Source organism: Aythya ferina (genome assembly GCF_964211825.1).
Source record: "Aythya ferina genome assembly, chromosome: Z".
NCBI classification, from domain to species: Eukaryota; Metazoa; Chordata; class Aves; order Anseriformes; family Anatidae; genus Aythya; species Aythya ferina.
The window spans coordinates 9,095,712-9,116,140 of record NC_140299.1 but is presented as its reverse complement, the minus strand read 5'-3'; the positions used below and the strand labels follow the sequence as shown (position 1 = coordinate 9,116,140).

Here is a 20,429-nt window from a genome sequence, read left to right as displayed (position 1 = left end):
AATTTTATGATATTAATTTGTTACACTCTCAAGCAAACTGCCTAAGACTGAAAAAAACCTCTCTCACATGAAAATGCACAAATCTTACCGCATTTTTTTTGTTGTGCAGCTCTGCTGACTAAGAAGAAGTTTTGACCAAAGACCTGAAGTCACAATAAAGTTTTAATGTGAATCTCAGAGGCCAACCTTTTTTGTACCAAAGCTGAACAATTCCTAAACAGCAGATAAGATATGCAAAGAGGCAGTTTTGCATTACAGAACCACATTAATGCAGAAACAGTTTGTTCTCTATGTAAAAAGGGCAATAGATAGGTCTTTGTATAATTAAAATAATGATTTCTTGGCTTCAGAAACACTATTAACTAAGCCATTTAAAAAAAAAATTCACTGTAATCATTCTGCAGCTAAAGAATTAACATATTATAATGCTATTTGTGGGCATGCCTGGTCTTTGAAAAAATGCCTCTCTGAAATCCATTTTTCAATTTATTTAATAAATAATCTAAAATTCAGCCCATGTGGAGAGCAGTCCATGTGTGGTCCCTGACTCATATAGCACGTAAGAAGTCTGTCCTTCTCACTCGACGTGCCGTGACATGGGAGTGCAGCACCGAGACCCAGGCAGCTCACTGCCACCCGGCGCAGCCGCTGAACCCAAAAGCTGCCCGAATGGCTGCAGTCAGTGCCCTCAGCATCCAGGTGGGGCAAGGCTCTAATCCATGGTTAGTTCCAGTAATGGATTCAAATGTGTGGTTTTCAATAAAAATTGGGATGAAGGTGTGTAGTAGTCCTTAAGAAATGTCTGGAACAGCAGCAACTTGTTGAACCCAAAGCTTCTGAAACTGCTTGCAGCAAACTCCTGGGGGACATTGAGGGTCCAAGCATTTTTGCCCTGTTTTTTGTGGGTACCGTGGAGGCCAGCTTGTCTAGGCACTGAAGATTTCTCATGCCTGTGTTACTCCATACAGTCTGATGGATTATTGCCTCTGCATTCCTATGGGAACACCTGAATTTGACAGGGCTGTGTTGCACACCAATGCAAGAGTGGTCCACGTTTCTCTAAAGCCCAGCAGTGCCACAAAAATGCTTTGTTGTTACCAGCAACCCTGAAATTGGCCTTCATACCAATAAAAGAAACAATCCTGTACAACAGTCTCTCTCTGCATTTGTTCACCCGAGAAGTGGTTAAAATGCCTGTGGGGCTTCGTGCTTGGATCACTCTTTGTGTTAAAACCCATCCTAGCTCCAGTTTCACTGAATATCATCCACAGCTACAGTTCCATCAATGCAAATACTCCCAAATTCTGTTCCTATTCAGTCATCGTGCAGGAAGGATTTCCTTTGCTGTGTAACTCAGGCAGGACACCAGTCTGAACACTTCTCTTGTAGGGTAACTGACAGTCCCACCTAACACCGACATCCACTGTTGTACTCGCTGACATCCATCGCTCCCCTAAGCACAGAGGAAGTTAAATCGTGGTTCAGTCATGTGGTTCCTTACTGCATTTTGATCAGGACTAGACACAGCAGTACTCAAACAACTTAGAGTACAATACCCAAGGTACCAACTACTGCAGTTGATCAGACAAGTGAGAACATCTGCCCATAACCGAGCAGATGCTTTCTATCCCGAGAGCATAAACAAAAAGCCATTGCACTTACTCCACTGTCTATCACCCATCAGCCCAGCACCCCCATTTCTCCCACTTTCTTTCTGCTCCTGTCTTGCCAAATGCGACTGAGCACTACTCAGAAATCCCCCCTAGATACTGCCTGGCAGAGGGACAAATTTCAGTCAGCAACATCCCTCTGGAAGGGACACATATTGTTAAGTCTGTCTTGCTTAAGTATCTTGATTGATACTGATTTCAGAGTACTGTTCCATTTGGGTTCTTTTTCTCTGTTTTATTTCCACTTTGCACGTGTCTTTATGGACACGAATTGTTAAAACATTCCTCACAATCAGGACATGGGAAGGAGCCTGCTGCATCTTCTAGGGATGCCTGGATAACCTTGCTCTGCAGGTCAGCCTCCTGCTGATGGTCCAACCCTAACACAGACGGGCTGTGGCTACGATGTTAACAAAGCTGAAAAGCCAGATCACAGACGTGCTGGGCAAACAAAATTTATGTAAGTATTATAAGCAGTAAAATGCTTTATATTCAGGGTTAAATACAGCAGAGCTCAAAACTTCCTATTTTTAGCTTGTTTTCTTAAGAAAAAAACAATGTCTGTTTCCTGCTGTCTTCTTGTCTCTCCTCTCAAACAACTTTTGACCTCACTTGCAATTTCAGCCAAAGTTGGCTGCATGGGGGACTTGGTAATATTAAAGTCTTACACATTTCATGAAAAGGGACAGCTGCAGAGTGCAAACATTTGGGCAATGCCCCTCACCATGGAAAGGCAATCAAAACTCAGGCCCTGTCCTCACCATGTGGCTGGAGCTGGCCGGCTAACAAATGCCAGCAGGAGCTTAGCACCATTAGAGGAGACAGTGAGAAACTGGATATAGGAGGGTGATGAGAAAGTGGGGCTGGGGGAAGGAGCTGGGACGTAACTGTGTAAGGGAAGGGCTGCAGGACACCAGCCCATGGGAAATAAGGTTTCGTTAGCCTCACTGCTCATAGGATAACAGGTCTAAAAAGGAAAAGAGATGAGATTTTTTCTGCCATTTCCCTGTAGCCATAAGGACAGAGGATTGATGCCTTTTAACTTCTGCTCTGATCATAGTTAGTGCCTCACTTGCACAGCTGCAATCTGCAAAGCATTCTGGGATGCAGTTTGCATGAAAAACGTTTCTGCAAAATAATGTCTTAATTGGGTCTGCACAGAGAGCTCCCTGTGACCCTCTGGGGCTCTGTGCTGGTCTCTGGCTCACCACAGGGATCTGAGGGCAGGACCAGGCTCTGAAGTTGTACTTTGTTGCTGTCTGAGCAAACAGTTAAGATGATGAACCTGAAAGACAAGCAGGGGTCAGGGGATGTAAAACAAGGGACAAAGAAGCCATTCTTACCTTATAGATCTTTCCCTCTTCAGTACCAACGAGAAACAAATAGTCTATCTTTTTGTGAAAATCAAACGATGTCCCGCAGCCTGTTAACAGAAGAAAGGAGTCAGAGAGAATTGGTTCATCTGCCCAGCACACACTCCCTGTCTATACTACATGCATGTTGCCAGTGTTTCCAGAAGTGATTTATTAGCCAAAAGCTCCCCAAAGAAATTAGAACCACCCCTTCCAAAAACCCTTCCCTAGTTGTGCCTTTCTCCAGCACTCACAATTTGAAGAGACAACACAAACAAAGGGGAAGAGGAACTGGAAGAAGCATGCAGTGACTTGGAGGAAGCCTCGTGGCAGGTCAGGAGCTGAATTCAGCTCTCCAAGACGTTGTCCTTACCCTACCCACTGGGCTGGGCTGCCTCTCAGCTGGCCCAAGAGATCACTTTCTGTTGAGATTTGATGCCTGCATAACAACAGCCACAGTATGTAATTTGCTTTCTAAAGCAACAAGCACTCCGAGACTGCCACCGAGAGCCCTGGCTATACAAAACGTAACCACTCCAGGAAGAACTGACACAGACCTATAATCAGCAGCGCCTGCCAGATGGCCTCTAAAGGCAATGACACCCAAGGGAGCCCCCATCATTCTCTTTGGGGTCAGCCTCGGCCCCCACACAAATAAGAGAGTTGTTTAGAAAAACAAGACTCCTTTTTGAAAACATCTCCCAGTAGCTCCAGCTTCTGGTTCAAGCAGTCTGCTCTCATATATGGCTTCAAGGATCCTGCTAGGTGCAGAAAGCTCATCAGCACTGCACTCTGTGCTCAGTCACTGCTATTATTCCCATTCTCAACCGTGGTCCTACCAAGCCGATTATGAAGTTTAACATCTGTCTTTGATTCCAAAAGTTACTAAGGCTTCCAAGACGCCAGCTGCCCTGGACACAGCAGCATCCTCCAGTGCAACAGTGGGAGCAGTGAGTGTCAGTTAACAAATTTTTGTTTTGGCAGATTGGCTGAAAAATGCGATTCACTCTGGTAAGAATTTAAAATGCCTGGTGCAAATATAAGAGTCATGAAGACCCAGCCTGCCTCCTATTATTTTCTGTTGGTTGGTTTTCACAAAAATGTAAATAGATTCCCATGCATTGAAGGGTCCAGAGAAGAAATGCCACATGATAACTCCTTTGCCCTCTTCATCCCTGGCTCAGAAGCCATTTAGCAGGCTCACTTCAGTAAAGGCGATAGCAAAGGATATGATTTGGGAACAAATCTTTCGTCAGGCACAGAAGGATTCTCTTGACTTCAAAAGCCTCAAATCAAGCAACATTGTGACCCGTATTTAAAACAGGCGTCAGTCACAACAGGATGTGATTTCTTGAGATCTTCTGGCTTCTGCTCCCATGACAGATGCAACATCATCCAAAAAAGTAAACTTGAATGGTGGTGAAAGAAAATTTCAGAAGGGTCCAGAGCAGAAGACGGGACGTCCGCTGACTGCCAGAGCAATTTCAGTCTCCTGACCAGCAGGGACAACCACAGCAATCATCAGAGGACAAATCAGAACAAGCAGACAAGGCTCAGAAGCACGTAGTTACAGAGAACTTTTTGCAAAGGCAGCTGAAAACAGCATTATGTCTTAAGCGATAACAAAATGTAGATCTCAAGAGAATTGTTAAGGTCATTTCAACCCTGTAATGCTGTCTGCATTTTTTAACATTTAAATAGATTGTTAAATATTCAAGGCAAGTCTCCAAAAAATCCATTTCCCAGTAACACTAACAAATAATCCTGAAGCCTCTGGGAGTTCTGTAGTGTACTGCTGGTCTTTAGCTGGCCTCCTGGAATCTGTGTGGCAACGCAAAAACAAATTGTTCGGCAATTACTAGCCTAGGAACATCCTTAAATGCAGAGCAAGTGCCTCCTCCAAACCCAGACCATAACTTCATAGGGAAAAGCAGGATGATTAGGGGATTCCTCAAGGCTCCCTGTGTAGTTTGGGACTTCCAGAGGTGACTCACCCAATCCTGTCTCAAGCATAGGACAGCCAGGATGAGGGGATTCAGCCTAAAAGGACTGTACTGTTCCCACTTTGTATGGGGGGAGCCTAACATTCAAATAGGGAGCTCAGAATGGACGTTGTGCTTTTAGAAAGCCAAAGCCAAAGGAGGCACATCCCACTGTAGGCTGGGTGAGCTGTGCACCCAGAAGAGGGCAAAGGTTGCTTTTCTTTTTGATTTGTCCAGCTGACATCAATGTCTGGTAGGAAGAATAAAACCAACTTAGGTTTGACAAATACAGGTAATGCCCACGCCTTGTTTGCACTGGGATGTCAGGGCAAAGTGAACATTTTTGGAATTAATGTTCATCTTTTTCTGCAAGCAAAGACAAGCAGCAAACCTTGACTCAATTAGTGGCCATTGCTTCCAGGCAGACTTTGCCCTACCACACGTTCAAAGCCAGGAGGAGTAACCCTTTCTCGGTCCTTTTCCATCTCAACATCCCACTCCCAATGTAATTCCTCTGAATGACTGATTAGAGGCTTTGTGTCAGTAATTAATCAGCATGGCAAGGACTTGGGCTCCTACCAAGCGTTTGCAGCTGCAGCCCCTCTGGCCCCTGCATCGTTGTTCCCTCTGCTGACAGCTTGATGACATCTGTATGAACCAGCTCATTCTGCAAGCAGAGGAGATTCCACATGAATAACAGGCTTTACAGCAACAATACAGAGACATTCAGTACTTTCAAATGGCAAATTTTATGGAGGAATTTTAAAAAGCTTTCCAAAAGTTGTTTAATGTTTCATGCCCGCAGTTGGCAACTTGCTAACATGCTGTTTTACATAAGGCCTCCAGGAAACTGGTATTTTGAAGCACTGGTACTGAGAGCCACTTGTACATCACCCAGGCACATGCAACTGACCTGGACAGCTTCAGGTTTTGAGGTCAATGTTTTAAAATGTGGGTTGACACTGTCAGCTTAAATCATTGTGTTAAGTGAAGTCACCCCGCATGGCTGAAGATGGGTATGGTGTATTATTGTGGAGCTAACTAAACCCACATTAATGGATAGTAACTTACCACCTCACCAGTCCCCTCTTCTTACCATCCCTCTGTTGTCCCCTGAGCAGCCTCAAGTCCCAGTACTTCTAGTACATCTAGCAAGCAGCTACCCCAAGGGAAAAGTGCCCCATGTTGTTGTTATCCCCAGAGCTCTAAAGAGCTCTCATCGCGGGCCATGACACTGCTTTGCTAGGTGCTGCATGAACACAGGGCAAAAAGGCCGTGTCCCAAAGAGTTTACAACTTTGGCAGGAGACAAAAGCCTGATGAAAATAGACACCATGTGGGTGAGTATGAGGGAAAAAAGAGAGGGCAAAGATCCATTCTTAGACTAGCTTTGGGAATTAAAATACCTCTGCAGACTGGAGTTGGTTGTGAATATAAGAATACCCTGGGGCTGATAAAAAGAACAAAGAACTAAAGATTAAATTAGTGAGAAGTGTGGGCTGAGGACTGGATGTTTTCATGAATCTGCAGATTTCCCACTGGAGCACTGTGAGAACAAAACATAACTTCTTAGCTCAGTGAATCAAGCTTTAGTTGGAGCTTCTCTAAACCAAGAGCAGGACTCAGGTGGAAAAAAAGATTCTGCCAGGAAAAGTCAGTCCCAGGGAATTGTGCATTAGGGGAAGGGGGAGAAGACCTTGCAAGCATCTGTTCAGTACTGCAATTCAGAGGCAACTGTGTTTTGTAAGACATTTGTATTGTATTTTGGGGGAACACAGTCATGGAAGGCTCAAGAAAGGACAAAACCCATAAAATAATTAATTTCCTCCTCATTAATTTGCACTGCTGCCGAACCACATGCTCTTGCCTATTGATGGGAGTAACTATTCTCTAAGATCACAGCAAGAAGCAGGACAGCCTCCTGCAGCCTGTGGACTCCTACCTTCTGTTAGTGACTCTTCCTACAGCACGTGGGTTAGAACAAGCCAGGTTCAGGGGGTACAGGCAGAAGTGACATTAAGAAAGAGGTCATGTACTTTGTGTTTAACACTCTGATAAACCCAGTGTGTCTAACAGAGCCTAACTCAGCAGGCACATGCTGTGGACAGGCACACGGGTGTGTTCAAGCAAAAAGGCAAACCACATGAGGTTCTCTCTCTAAGCTCATGCGTTTCTGCAGCCTTTCTTTGAAGATGCCTCCCAGAATCTCCACCTGGCTCAGGTCTCCTCCGTGGACAGCTCCTGTAGCCTCTCGCCTTCATACAGGATCCTACTTGTGCAGAGTTCCCTGTAGTGCTGCTTTTATTTTGTACCCAGCCTCGCAGTCTGGAAAATGCATCTGTTCCTGGGGCTGTTTATCGCCAGAGCCATTCACATATTCCTCTGGGTAAACAGACTGTTGACAGCCTGGCCTTCCAGGAATACTGAACAATAATATGTTGTTTCTGACAAACAACTGTAAAGCACTTTGAAAGCGTTAGTGAATTAAGCCTCGCAGCTGCCTACTTCCCTTTAGCTGTTGTTATTAACCTCAAGTGACAAAGGAGGCCCAGAGCTGTTCAGTAATTTAGCTCTAGGTCACGTAGGAAGGGTGAGCTATGACTACAAACCTGGGAGCACTGAGGATCAGGCCGAAGGGCTGTGCCAGACTGCACCCCAACCAGCTGATTCTTGACATTGCACTGACAGCTCTCCTCGACAGGCAGCGCATGAATCTGAAGTGGGAGAGCACAGCCACCCAGCTGCCGAATTCCTGCATCCTTCCTCAGCTTCACACCTTCATGATGACCCAAAACCAAGCCAAGATGACAGCCTGAGCACAAATGAATGTTACATGAAGCTTGTCCAAAGTGATGGTGCCTGCTTCTAACAGAGACAACCACCACAGCCAGTGCAGATCGACCATCCCTAGCTAAAATCTGACAAGTCTTCTAGCCAGCTTTTGAGTGGTGCTTACCAGATGTCCATCTAGAAGTAAGAATTAATTTATTCAATTTGTGCTCCCAGCTTTGGAGGTGTCAAAGAGTTATTAGTGTTTAAAGCAGCTTTACTTCTGGATAGTCCTGTCAAAATGATTAATGAAGCTCTCTTTCATTTATTCCATATTTGCACTATGGATTTGGAAAATATAAGTTCTCTGGAGTATCTTTAATTTTATTCTAAATAAAACTCAGAGCTCACTCTCTTGTAAAGCTGCAATTCAAGCAGGCTGTTCATTCCTCCTTGCTGTGTGTATAAAACCACAGACTGAAGGGACAAGAAAAAGAAGCACCTTACAGTGTGGGAACACAATTAAGCAGAGATGAATAACAAAACTGTCTCCAAAAGCCCTCCCCAAGTTGAGTTGCTATCAGAGCCTATCTGCAGACTCCTAGGTTGTCCCAGCTGTGAAATTTCTCTGAAGTTTAAAATACAAGAGCCTTAATCCAGTGAGTGTCATCTCTTGAGTGAAGAAAGCTGAGCACACTCAGTTACCAGGGCTCAGGAGATATGTGTAACTTGCCAGGTCACCTTAACTGGATGTGTTTAGCTGTAGGTGTGTACCACCCACTTCAGCATAAATCTTTTGGGCTTTTCTATGCAGGAGATAAAGGAGCTGAGTGCTGCAACAATGTTAGCCTGTCCCTGTTCAGGGAGCTCTGAGAGCTTTTGGGAGAAGGACTTGGGATGCACTCACAGGAGGGATTGATTTTGGGGTCTAAAGCTGCAAGAATGAATTTGGAGGAGTTTATGAGAGAACATGATAATCAATGCCCTCTGCAAACTCTGTCTGTGCTCCTTACAAGTAGTTTCCACTCCTAAAGTGAACATGAGTCTTAAATGTATGTATAATGTTTGAGACAAAACCCTAACCATCATGGCAAGGCCTAAAATTTTCAGAACTGACAGTTTTTGAATGGCTTGGTATAAAAGGTTAAAAAAAAAAAAAAAAGCATCCAAAGATGTAAAGAAATTTCTTTGCTTGCTGGGAAATAATGGGACAGCTGCTTCAAACTCCCGTTTAGGGTAATTCAATTATTTCAGAATTTAAAAAAAAAAAAAAAAAAGTAATTTTCAAATACCCAACAGAAAAAGCACACATTGAGATTCAGAGACATAAATCTAAGGGTCATTTAGGGACATTTCTATCAATGTATGTACTCCAAAAGGAAAAGAAATGAAAGGCAGAGAATGCCAATGAGTTTACAGAGATTGTCTTTGGTGTGAGCAGGCAATGTCTTGGCAGGGGGGAGCCCTCTGCCTGTTCGATTGCTTGCTGCCATCCATCCCAGTGTAAATGCAAGTTTCCTCCCTGCTCTCTGGCTGTAGTATTTTAGTATTTCAACTTGCTCTTCCTTGCTCTAGCAGCTCTGGGGGACAGGGCAGCAGCTGCCAGGCTCCTAGGTAACATCCTGTATTACTCTTTGCAACTTTGGCCACACACTGCACCAGAGCAGGGAAGAAATTTGCACCTTCCCTCTCCCATTCTGAATTGCAATCTGTAGGGGAGCATTTTGGGGGTGGGAGTCTTGAAGCTGGGGAAGAAAGCAGATCATTCTGCCTTGTCCCCGGGTGACGCTCCCAGGACAAGGAAGGTGTCAGAGCAAGGACCAGTCTTGAATTCCAGCAGTTGCAAGGCAGAAAAATGATCTCAGGTATTCAGGCCCACGGTGTGCTGTAGGTGCAGATGAGATGAAGGGTGGGTCCTGAGCAAGGAGTTAGGCAGGTTCTGCTTACTTCAGAGTTTAATATGGAGCCCCCCAACCCAGCTGGGAGCTGGCAGCAATAAGCTGTGACTGCACCTGTGATGTTTTGTTTCCACTTCTTTTCGAACCTTGGTCACTATAAATAATAATAAAACCAATGCATGACTGACCTTTGGAGGCAATTGGTTATAATTTGGCCAGGAAAGCAATTTGCCACCTACTGTTTACCTTAACTAAAGTCCACGACACAATCCGTCCATCTGAGGAGACAGAGAAGAAGTTCAAATTGTTGTCCATGTCGTCCTTCTGCCACTTGACCTTGAAATGAGCAGACAGTCCCAGTTACCACAGAGCACACAGCATTAGCACGGCAGAGCCCCAGGCGCTCAGCAGGGTCCCCTCACATCCTTCCTAAAGAGCAGCTGGCTTCAATCCCAGAGGCCTGATGCTGGCTCACAGCATGTAAGAACACACTCAGCACCACAGGCAGTTTCGTGGGTGCCCCAGCACTCCCGTCACTCACTTTAGTGCAGGGATGTCTCAAAAGGGTCTCCAAGACACCTGAGCACATCACTGCCCCCATGCAAACACCTTCCCATGTGGTTTACTCCTCCGAGTGCAGTATCATAGGGCTACCCTTCAGCCAGCCCAGCTCAAATTAGCTTTCTGTCGCTATGTGTGGTGCAGATGAGCCCTTGCAGGCAATGTGTGACATGGGTCCTTGGGGGACTTCTGTTTCGGGGGGATCAAAACATCTCCATTAAAACTGAAATTCTCCCCACACCTTCAGAGCATCTGCCTGCCTGGTAAGGAGATTTGACTTTTGACTGTGACAGCTCAGCAGGAGAGATTAGAACTCAGATAAATGGCTTACAGTTTAGAAGAGACATTTCAGTTAGACCAAAAGCATTAAGAACGCTCAATTTTCAGATCTGGGAATTCAATCAGACTGAAGAGAAAAGGATGACTTGTCACTGGGCCTGTCAGCATACACTCCTGTGGGCATCTGTCAGCTCTGGATGGGGACAAGCACTTTGGCAGGTTCTGCTGAGGTTTTCAAAGGTGTATTTGTTCCTGTCCAGGCAGTAGAGCAGATACATTTCCCTAAATATCACCCATGATAAATGGGCATGATTATCCTAGAGCTTACCAAATACTGCGTCTATGACCAGCTATTTATCTGGTACCTAGTCCAGAAAACAAGCCGTGTTCTGAACAGTTCAATTACACAGATTGGGTATCCTGATGCTACTTCTTTGGGAAAAAGTGTTAATTCTGTTTTGTAAAATTGTTTATACTGTGAAGCTCTGTGAAGCATGAAAATTCAGCAAGAGACTCACCAAAGAGTAATTAATTCTCTAGTGAACAGGTCCCCTACCTAGAACACAATTTTCTGAGGAAGGAAAAATAAAATGAAAGGGAATGCATCTGAGAATATATCAAAATGACAGTTACATAGCCATAAGATGTGACTGAAGAGTCTTGTGTAGCATACACCCTTTGAACATCCTCACAGAGGAGAAATCGAAGTCTCCAAGTGGAACCACTTCTGCCAGCTTGCATTAAGGACTGGCATAATTCAATGTGGCCCAGAATAAACAGCTAGTGATCAAAGGACAGGTCCAATGGCACATATGGAGAAGAGTGATTTCCAAGGCTGGCAACCATGCACAAATGTATATCTGTTACAGGAATATCTCTCTGGGGTCATGAGCTAACTGCTGACCATGGTGGTCACCAGCAGCTGCTTCAGATGAAGGGGTTGGCGTAGTGAGGAATTTTAATTCAGAGTGAGAAACATAAAGTTCAGGGGAACTGGTTAAAAACACACGTTCTACATGTCTCATCCTGAGCACAGAAAAAGGGATGTGCTTCAAATGTGAGCTTTTTAAAATGCCGTTCTAAACTAGTCTGACAATAAGATGGTTTTATTTGTATGTCCAACATAACTTCAGTCCAACTCTGGTTCTGCCTCTTCCATATACTTGCCCAAATATTTGGGAAAACCAGTCACACTTCCCAGCAATGCACATGTTAGGATCTGAGCTGGTCCAGGCCCTCTCTGCAGGCAGAGTCCCCGCTTGCCCACTGTCAGAGTACGTGTTCAGGTGCTCCTTAGTGAGCTCTCCTTGAGCTCTGCAGGGACAGCAGCAGCTGACTTCCCAGCTCTGCTCTGGCTAAGCACAGTGCAGACACTTTGTACCTGAGCTGGAGCCAAGCAACAGCCCGTCACATCAATGGAAAACACGTGGATGAAGGCTCAGCAGCTGGAGTCCTTCCCTGATCACACTGTGCAGACACAGCTCCAGAGCCCTCACTTATACATTAACACAGCGTGCTGCAGGAACCTCACTGGGAGGTGTCCCACAACACAAGCACTCACACAACCTTAGTTTGTTTGTGTGTGTGTGTTTTTTTTTTGTTGTTGTTGTTGGTTTTGTTTTTTGTTTTTTTCTTCTTTTCCCAAAACCAACTGCTTTCAGCATTCCCCGATTGGAGAGCTTTTCCCCAGGGTCTGCTCACCCTGAATACCCTCTCTTTGATCGATAGCTATTCAAGTTTTCTATTATCATTGTCACTACTACTTCTCCTCATCTGTTATATAGACAGGTGGAGTTGGCAGCCCACAAAAGCAAGAAGGCTGACTCGCTTGGGGTACTTTTGCTTCCACATTCAAAGCATTCAATAGCACCTGAGTTAGGAACATAATGTAGGCAGCTTGAACACAGTCCCTCAAGGGCATCAGGATCTGCCCTCAGATGATTGTCAGCAGCTCTCAGTGACATTAGCCCGAATTTCAGAAAACAGAAATTGGCACTTGATACTTCCAATTTGCTGTCAACACCTCTGACACCTTAATAGTGTTTGTGATCTTTTTTCTCCTGATCCCTGAATCCCATGAACGCTTATTAGAGTAATTAGCCTTCATGATACTGCAATCAAATCGGGCATCTGCTCAGAACCGGCCTTTTCTCTGCTCCCGGAGGCCCGCAAACGTGGCACAACCTCCTGTCATCAGCAGTATCCGTGCTGTGTGGGGTGGGACATTTGATGTGGGAAGCAGGCCACTGTGTGTGTACTGGGAAGAAGTTAATTTTTCTCCGAAGCATGTAATAATGATCCCAGGACTGCAGCTGCATGAGACAATTTACAGCAAAAGTTCAATTATGATAGAGTAAAAGCAAAAAAAACACATGAGAAAGAAAAGCATCTGTAAACAGTGGAGAGGAGACAAGTAAACAGAGTACTTTAAGTGAGTGATCTTGATGGGACCTATAATAAAATCAAGGATACACTTATTTTTTTCAGTGTGATCTATAACCCAACTATACTCACAGCACAAAATCAGTTTGTGAGACTCGTTGCTATGTGGTACCTCTGAGAAGAGCCTAATAATTCTTAATTTTTACTTCTCAAAGCCTGGTTATTTATAAAGAAAATGAGACTATTCAAAATTATTACTTGTTCCTAGAAAAATAAAAGTAAAACCTTGCATGTCCACTGCCATGTAGAGCATGTTAGCAGGGCAATAATTCATCAATTCTTAGCAAGAAAGTACTATAATCTTTGCCTATAGCAGCTGGCAGTGGCTCCTGGCCAACAGGAGATTAGACCATTTATCCAATCTGACGTGAAAATTCCTATGTTTCTGATGTCATTCCTAGAAAAGAAATAATGCTCAATCAGTTTTCATGGCATGGAGGCTGTTAGTCACTCGTGCTGAGAAAATACAATTGGCCAAAGCTGTTCTGACCACGAGGCTGACCCGCGCACTCTGCAGGCAGCCACGGGCAGGATCTGCGTGCCTGTATTGTAAGGAGACACCTGCGACTGCAAACACAGCCCCCCCGGCTGGCTCTTGGCTTGCCAAAGCTCAGCTGTGGGGTGCCACATGCGACACATGCACATTGACTGATGAGCAATTCCTTCCTTCCCCATTAACTGTGCTCCACGGAGCCCTTTGCCAGCACTGGAGCAGCAAAACACTGCTGAATCCTGCCCTTAAGTGAAATAAAAGAGCTTTGGTCATTCAAAGATTAAAGAAAGAATAAGGTCTGTCACAGGTAGGGAAGAAGAAAGACCAAGGCAGTATCAAATCCTCGGGTCACCCTTACAGGAACTGCCTGAGGAAGCACACTCAGATCACTCCAGCAAGCGAGTGACCCCCTGGGCTGCTGAAGAAAGTCTGGGCCAACGTGACCCGGACACAAATTCCTTCCAGTGCCAACCTGGCAATCGGTACGGCCCTAATCAAAGCTGTCCTGGCAATGCAGGGTTTGGAGTGACCAAAAAGGGCATCTCTTCTGCTCTGAGGCAGGGTCAGACACATCCCTACCTGGTGACATTTCAGCTAGCCTGTTCTGCCAAGCCTCCAACAAGAGGCACCCAACACCTGCCCTGTAGGCAAGTGTCAGTGCTTAACTGGCCTTACGCAGGAAACCTCCTTCACCACAAATCAAGTGGTTACTCCTTGTCATCTCCCCAGTGGACACAGCAAGCAACTGTTTATTTCCCTTTTCATAACAGTCTTCAAGAGGTCAAGATAAGGTTGCTGTGTCACTGCTCCCTTCCCTTTCTTCCCCAGCCAAACAAAACCAATTGCTTAAACTGTTCCTTCCATGTCCTGCTCTCCGAGCCTTCACCATTCCTGTGCTTCTCCTTCAGCCCTTCTCTGCAGCTGCAGACAGACTGTACAGGGCCTGGCTTGGGCAAAAACAGGAGTTACAACCTCTTCTACTTTATATTCCTGCTAATAAATCCAAATTACGTGTTTTTGTGCAATAACACTGCATAATGCACAAATGGCACTGATGACCATTGGCGGTGGGTGATCTGCCATAAAATCTCCTTCCAGCACCCTGCTGCCTAACCAGTCATCCCCTGGTTTGTACATTTAATTTCCCCCTTCTAAATGTAGTATTTGCTCTCGTCTTTATTGAATTTCATCACATTGATTTTGGACCTTTCTTCCAATTTATCAAGATCATTTTGAACATAATCGTGTCCCGCAAAGTGTCTCGTCTTCCCAAGGGGCCTTCCTTATTCTGTAATCTGAGTTGTTAATGAAAGTATTGATCAAAAGAAGACCCGGGCTGACAGCTCAAGGGTCTCACTTGAAGCATCTTCTGCTTCTGACAGCAAGCCCTGGATAACTGCTCCTTGAGCACAGAGCCTGAGCCACCTGAGCAGCCTCTTTATGGTGATTTTATACAATTCATATTTCTCTACTACAGTTATAAGAAAGTCACTGTGTGAGCCTGGATCAAAAGCTTTAGTCAAGCCAAGATGGATAGAGGCGATAACCTTAACTGCCTCCTTCTTCACAAGGCCCATTTCCCTGAAACAAAAGAAAAAAACAAAAGAAAAAAAAAAAAAAAAAAAAAAAAAAGAAATTATACTGGCTTGACAATTTATTCTGGACAAATCCATGTCGGCTTCTCTGAATCACCTTATTATCTAGACATTTACAAATGGTTTTGCCATTTGTTCCAATGTTTTTCCAGCGATCAAAATTGGTCAGTCTGGTCAGTACTTCCCTTGGTCCAATCCTATCATTTGTACCCAAATGTTTTTTCACTTCTTCCAGTCCTTTTAGATCTTTCCTCCTTTTCATGGCCATGCTTGTCCTGCAGGCTGGAGTGCTGCCAAAACATTGCTGTGCTCTCATACACGGTTTGAGAGTCGCTGTGGCTGGATTAAGATGCCTCTAGCGTTGATGAATCGTTCAGACACTATTTTCTGGTCTCTGCTACCCTGTCCATGCCTCTGTCCCTCCTGCATGCAAGGACAGCCCCTCTGAGGAAAGCACCCACAGAAACATCTTTTCCCAGGCATTGGCTCCATGGCACCACTGAAAAGTGTGTTGGGACTGATGACAGCAGGCTTTACATTCTTCACTACTCCAGTCAATTCACGCCATGGGTATGTGAATGTGTCCCCATCCACAGGAAACAGCAGGGCGATGCTTCCCTTCATCCATGTCCCAGGGCACACCCCAACCCTTGTATTCTGTCAGATCAGATGCTGCATAAAGGCTTGCACAAAAACACTAACCTCTGCTTAAAATCCAGCATGCATATAGCCACAAAACTCCCTAAAATGCCTGCTAATGGTCTGAAATTGCTCTGGCTAATTCTTTAAGTACTCCAGGGTACATTTAAGCTGATCCTGATGATGAGCACACACCTGTCTCATCTAAACATTATTTAATATGTTCTCTCCCTATTCTGAACTATGCTTTCACCTCCTTTTTACATTAATCATATTAAGCAGTCAGTCTCATATGTTTATTGTAAAATTGAACAGGATAGCATTGAATATTTCATTCTTCTCCATACCATTCAATATTAGCTGAAAGCTTGTTTTAGCAATGAGCCTACATTCTTCGTTCCTTTAACTTCTAATACACTCCACAAATATTTTCCCTTCATTTTCATGACCCTGGATAATCACAGCTCATTTTGCACCCTCCAGCTTCTTTAACTCTCTTTGTCTTCATGCTCTTCTCCAATACTCAGCTTTAGACACGTGTACTTGTTTTGTTCTTCAGGAGCTCCTTTGTAACTCACTGCCAAGCTGTAGAGACAACCAGTCTCACAGAGCTGCCATCCTGCCCAGCCCAGCAGGTCAGGGCATTCACCTACCTGGCACCCTAGATGAACGGAGTCCCAGTCTCTCGCAGGAGCCCAGCTGTGTGTTGCAGGAGCACAAGTGATTCCCAGCCCTTCCAGGCAGCCAGGTCACCGTCTGCAGAGAGCACCCTTGCTCTCCCACACACCTTGTTTTCTTCAAATCTTGAGCACAGAGGGCTAAGTAGGGAGATTCAGACACTTCTTACACTCACACTGACCAAAGACTTTTACTGAAGGCCTCCCACTGGCAAAGATCTGCTCCTTGAACAGACTTGCAGACATGGTGAAGTAATTGCTCCTCAGCTCTCTCTAGCTGTGCCTGCCCTGGCAGCAGAGCACAGGCACAAACCCTCTGTCAAAACCACATTTCCTCACTAAGGGCGCAAGCTCTCATGGCTGCATCCATCACACGGCACCTCAGGTCAGCAGCTGACAGATGAACACAGTGTGGATGCTCAGAGAGGCAGATAGACCAAACTCTACCTAGCAGGACCCATCCAACGCTGGATGTGTTAGTCCAAACAGTGGCTACTACTGGTCTGCGTGGAGAATACTTCTCCCATTTTGTTGCTCTCCTGTTTTCAGGCTGCCACAGCACCGTGCAGAGGGCTCATGCTGAAGTCTATGATAAATTCCTCTGTATGTCACATCTTCTGGAGCCAGGCTGATCTCTCCTGTGTTCTGGTGCACATATTCCCCTGGACTTCTCTACAGCAGTCTTCAATTTGAGCAACGAAGCAGTTCTCATTTCTTCCCTCTATCACCTCCGAATGTGTTTCTTGTTGGTTCCTGCCAGTGACTCTCAGCAGAGCAGCATTCAAAAACAACAATTCATTACCAGCAGAGAAGAAATTTTTCACATTCTCTTCCTGTCAATGACAAATTGTCTTTTTTTTTTTTGTTTATTTCCCTCCCTGTATCACTTGCCTCTGCTGTTTGCCCAAGGGATCTGCTGTGGTGAAAATCTCCTAAGTCAGTCCGCCGATCCCAAGTCCACTGACTTTCTGTTTTGCTGGAGCAAAGAGTTTGTCCCTCCTTGCTGCTGAGACAAAGCAGTGCCTCTATAACAAAGTCCCCAAATGCCCTCGATCAAGCATATTGCCAGCCATTCTTCATTTACTGCTTACCAGGCTCCCCAGCCTGGCCCCATACATGGGCCTTGCTGAGGATCCTCAGGCAGGTCTCAGAAGTGAAGCCAAGGAAGAGCACATGCAAGGCACACGGCTGCTCTCCTGAAATCTGTCACAAGGGACCCTCCAGAAACAACTCGTGGTCACCTAGAAAGCACAAGATACTTCACTCACATAGAATAATAAAGGTTGGAAAAGGCCTCCAGGATCATTTGGTCCAACCACCCCCCTTCCACCACTGTCACCCACTGAACCCTGTCCCCAGGCACCACATCCAACCTTTCCTTGAACACCCCCAGGGACGGTGACGCCACCACCTCCCTGGGCAACCCGTCCCAGTGCCTGACTGCTCTTTCTGAGAAGAAATGTCTCCTCATTTCCAACCTGAACCTCCCTTGGCACTACGCAAGGCCATTCCCTCTAGTCCTATCACTAGTTATCTGCGAGCAGAGGCTGACCCCCACCTCCCCACACCTTCCTTTCAGGCAGCTGTAGAGAGCCATAAGCTCTGCCCCGAGCCTCTTCTTCTCCAGACTGAACAACCCCAGTTCCCTCAGCTGCTCTTCACAGGACTTGTGCTCCAAAGTACCTGCAAAGTAGCTCCAATGTCAATCTTTACGCATCCCAAGAGATGGGCAGAGCAAGCCTCAGAGGAGCAGGACATTGTCTGGGAGGCCTCAGTGCTGACATAGGCAGCAGTGCAAGCTGTCCTGTGTGGAGGTGGGAAGGAGGAAGACAGAAAGCTTCACCCCTTAGCATGGTTAGTTGGGTTAAAGGCAAAGAGTGAGCTATATATAGATGAGTCATCCTAACTTGAGGCAGGAATGACAGTTTTAAAGAGCTGTGATAACCTAGTGCAGACTGCTTATTCCAAGATTTAGGTCTACACTTGGGGAAGAAGTTCTTCCTCTGTACTTTGGGCATACGATACCACTATAGCAGGAGATTTGGCTGTTCCCTGGCTTCCTGTGGGCCTGGGCTTCCTACCAAAGGCAGACTCAGCAGGCAGGCAGGGAGGAGCCATGTAAGCTCCAGCTGGCCTCTCGATGAGGAGCACCAGCACTATGGAGTGGCCAGCTTGTCCATCTTGGAGCCAGGATGGCAGGGTACAGCATAAAGGGCTCCTGCCTGTGGTGCTTGCTCAGCAAAAGAGACCACTGGGTTGTGTCAGGGCCCTTTACCATTCTTACACTGGGAAGCAGACAGCATTTCTGCTATGGTACATCTAGCAAGAATGGAAGAGCTGAGACAAAATAACAGTTTTGGTCAATATTACCGGGAAAGACCTTAGCCCTTGATTTTGTTGTCAGAAGCCCTGCTGTGAAAGCATAGTCCCTGTCCCCATCTACGTCCCTGAGCTCTAGACATGGTGCTGGTAAAAGCAAAGCAGACGGAGGAATCCAGCCACAGCTAAAGAGGAGCAGCCAGCCCTGAGAGGAAGGATCAGGCTTGCCATATGAGGAGAGCTGAGCTGCCACTGTCAGACTCAAGAGTCTGCACACCCAGAAACCTCACAAAGAAAAGCAGCCCTCAGGAATGGGGCAATACCTTCCTGTCACTGCCTGGGATGCCTGCATGGGGAAGAAGCTGGAGACTCTTCTGACGGGGATGTGACTTTTTGGGCCCAGAGCCTGAATCAGATATCCCAGAAATATTCATCTGAGCCTCTGTTTTACTGTGTTTATCATTTAGAAGGAGAAAGGTGGGTGCCACCACATCCCCCAGGTAAAGCAGAACTATTAAGGCCTTCCTTGTTTCAGTGCTATACAAAAAGATATTTGTGACTAGATATTTAACAAAATTAAACTTAAGGAGCGCAGGCGAGAATACTGAGATAAGACAGATATATCTGACTGAGCAAGGACACCCTAGAGCGCTTGAAGAGCAGCTGAAGCAATTTCTGAATCATTAGAAACTATCTGTGGAAGCTAGGAGAGGTCCTGGAGGGTAGGAACAGGGCAAAAACGTCCCCAGGAAGTCCAAAACAAAACCTGTCTTCAAAGATAGGTTAAAGGACTGAGGACCAGTCAGCCTAACTCTGAACTTTGAGAGCTGGAACAAAGTATTAAGCCATCAATATGCATCTACAGGGTAAGAAGATAAGGAACAGTGAATATAGGCTTGTCAAGGAAAGATCTTGGCAAAACAAAATTGATTTCCTTCTTTGACAGGCTAATGGGTCTAAAGGATTAGAGGAAAGGAGCAGATGTGGTATACCTTTAATTTAGTAAGGTTTTTGGCATACTCCCTGTGATGTTTTCAGAAGCAAGCTAAGAAAATTAGGTCTGGATGTAATTACTATGAAGTGTATGAATGATTGAAAAAATGAATTTTCAAGAGTAATAATCATTGATTTCCTGAGCACTTGGGAGAACATCTGTAGATGATTCCCCCAAGGACTCTTAGGTCCAGTTCTATTCAATATTTTCATTAGAGGGTTGCATAAGGGATGGCAAAATACAGAGAATATTTGCAGATGACACAGGTCAGAGACAAAGGATTCTGTTAGGATCAGAATTCAAAGTTATCTTGACAAACTGGAGACAGTCTGAAAACAACAAGATGAAATTTGATAAAGAGAAGTACAGAGGAACATAGACAGGAAGAAGAAAGCATGTAAACAAGTAGAAATTAGGGAATTTCTAGTGGCAGTAGTGCAGAAAAAAAAAATCAGAGGGTGGTGCAGGATTCAGCAAAGTGATACTGCCAGGTCAGGGGGAATTATAGAAATCCTTTTCATGTACATTAAGAGGTGTGTTACATGTAAGACTTTCCAGGTAATGACCTCACTCTGTCAGTACTGGTAAAGACTGCTAGGCTACTTAATCTCAGTTTGAAGAAAGCACTTCAGGAATGGTATCGTAATATCTGTGATGCCATACTGGCTTGTGCCACTTCTCATTTTAGTGACTCAGGAACAGTTTCTCTGTTCCAGAAATGAAGGTTCAGTCTGATTTGAAATTCAGTCTCAGCTCTCAT

At 45.2% G+C, this 20,429-nt stretch overlaps 1 protein-coding gene across 3 annotated transcripts in view; it reads right to left on the bottom strand.

Moving 5' to 3' along the window:
• The window catches only part of DNAI1 (dynein axonemal intermediate chain 1), a 138,714-nt gene that overhangs the window by 44,961 nt on the left and 73,324 nt on the right, over positions 1 to 20,429 (bottom strand). For all 3 annotated transcript variants that reach the window (XR_014687447.1, XM_084505063.1, XM_084505064.1), the window contains exons 14-16: positions 9,917 to 10,006; positions 5,584 to 5,671; positions 3,014 to 3,093 (exon numbers count right to left, since the gene is read on the bottom strand). Coding sequence is in view for 2 of the 3 variants with exons in the window: in XM_084505063.1 (XP_084361189.1) it covers positions 3,014 to 3,093; positions 5,584 to 5,671; positions 9,917 to 10,006 (258 nt within the window). In the remaining variant the exon portion in view is untranslated. The remainder of the gene's footprint in view (positions 1 to 3,013; positions 3,094 to 5,583; positions 5,672 to 9,916; positions 10,007 to 20,429) is intronic.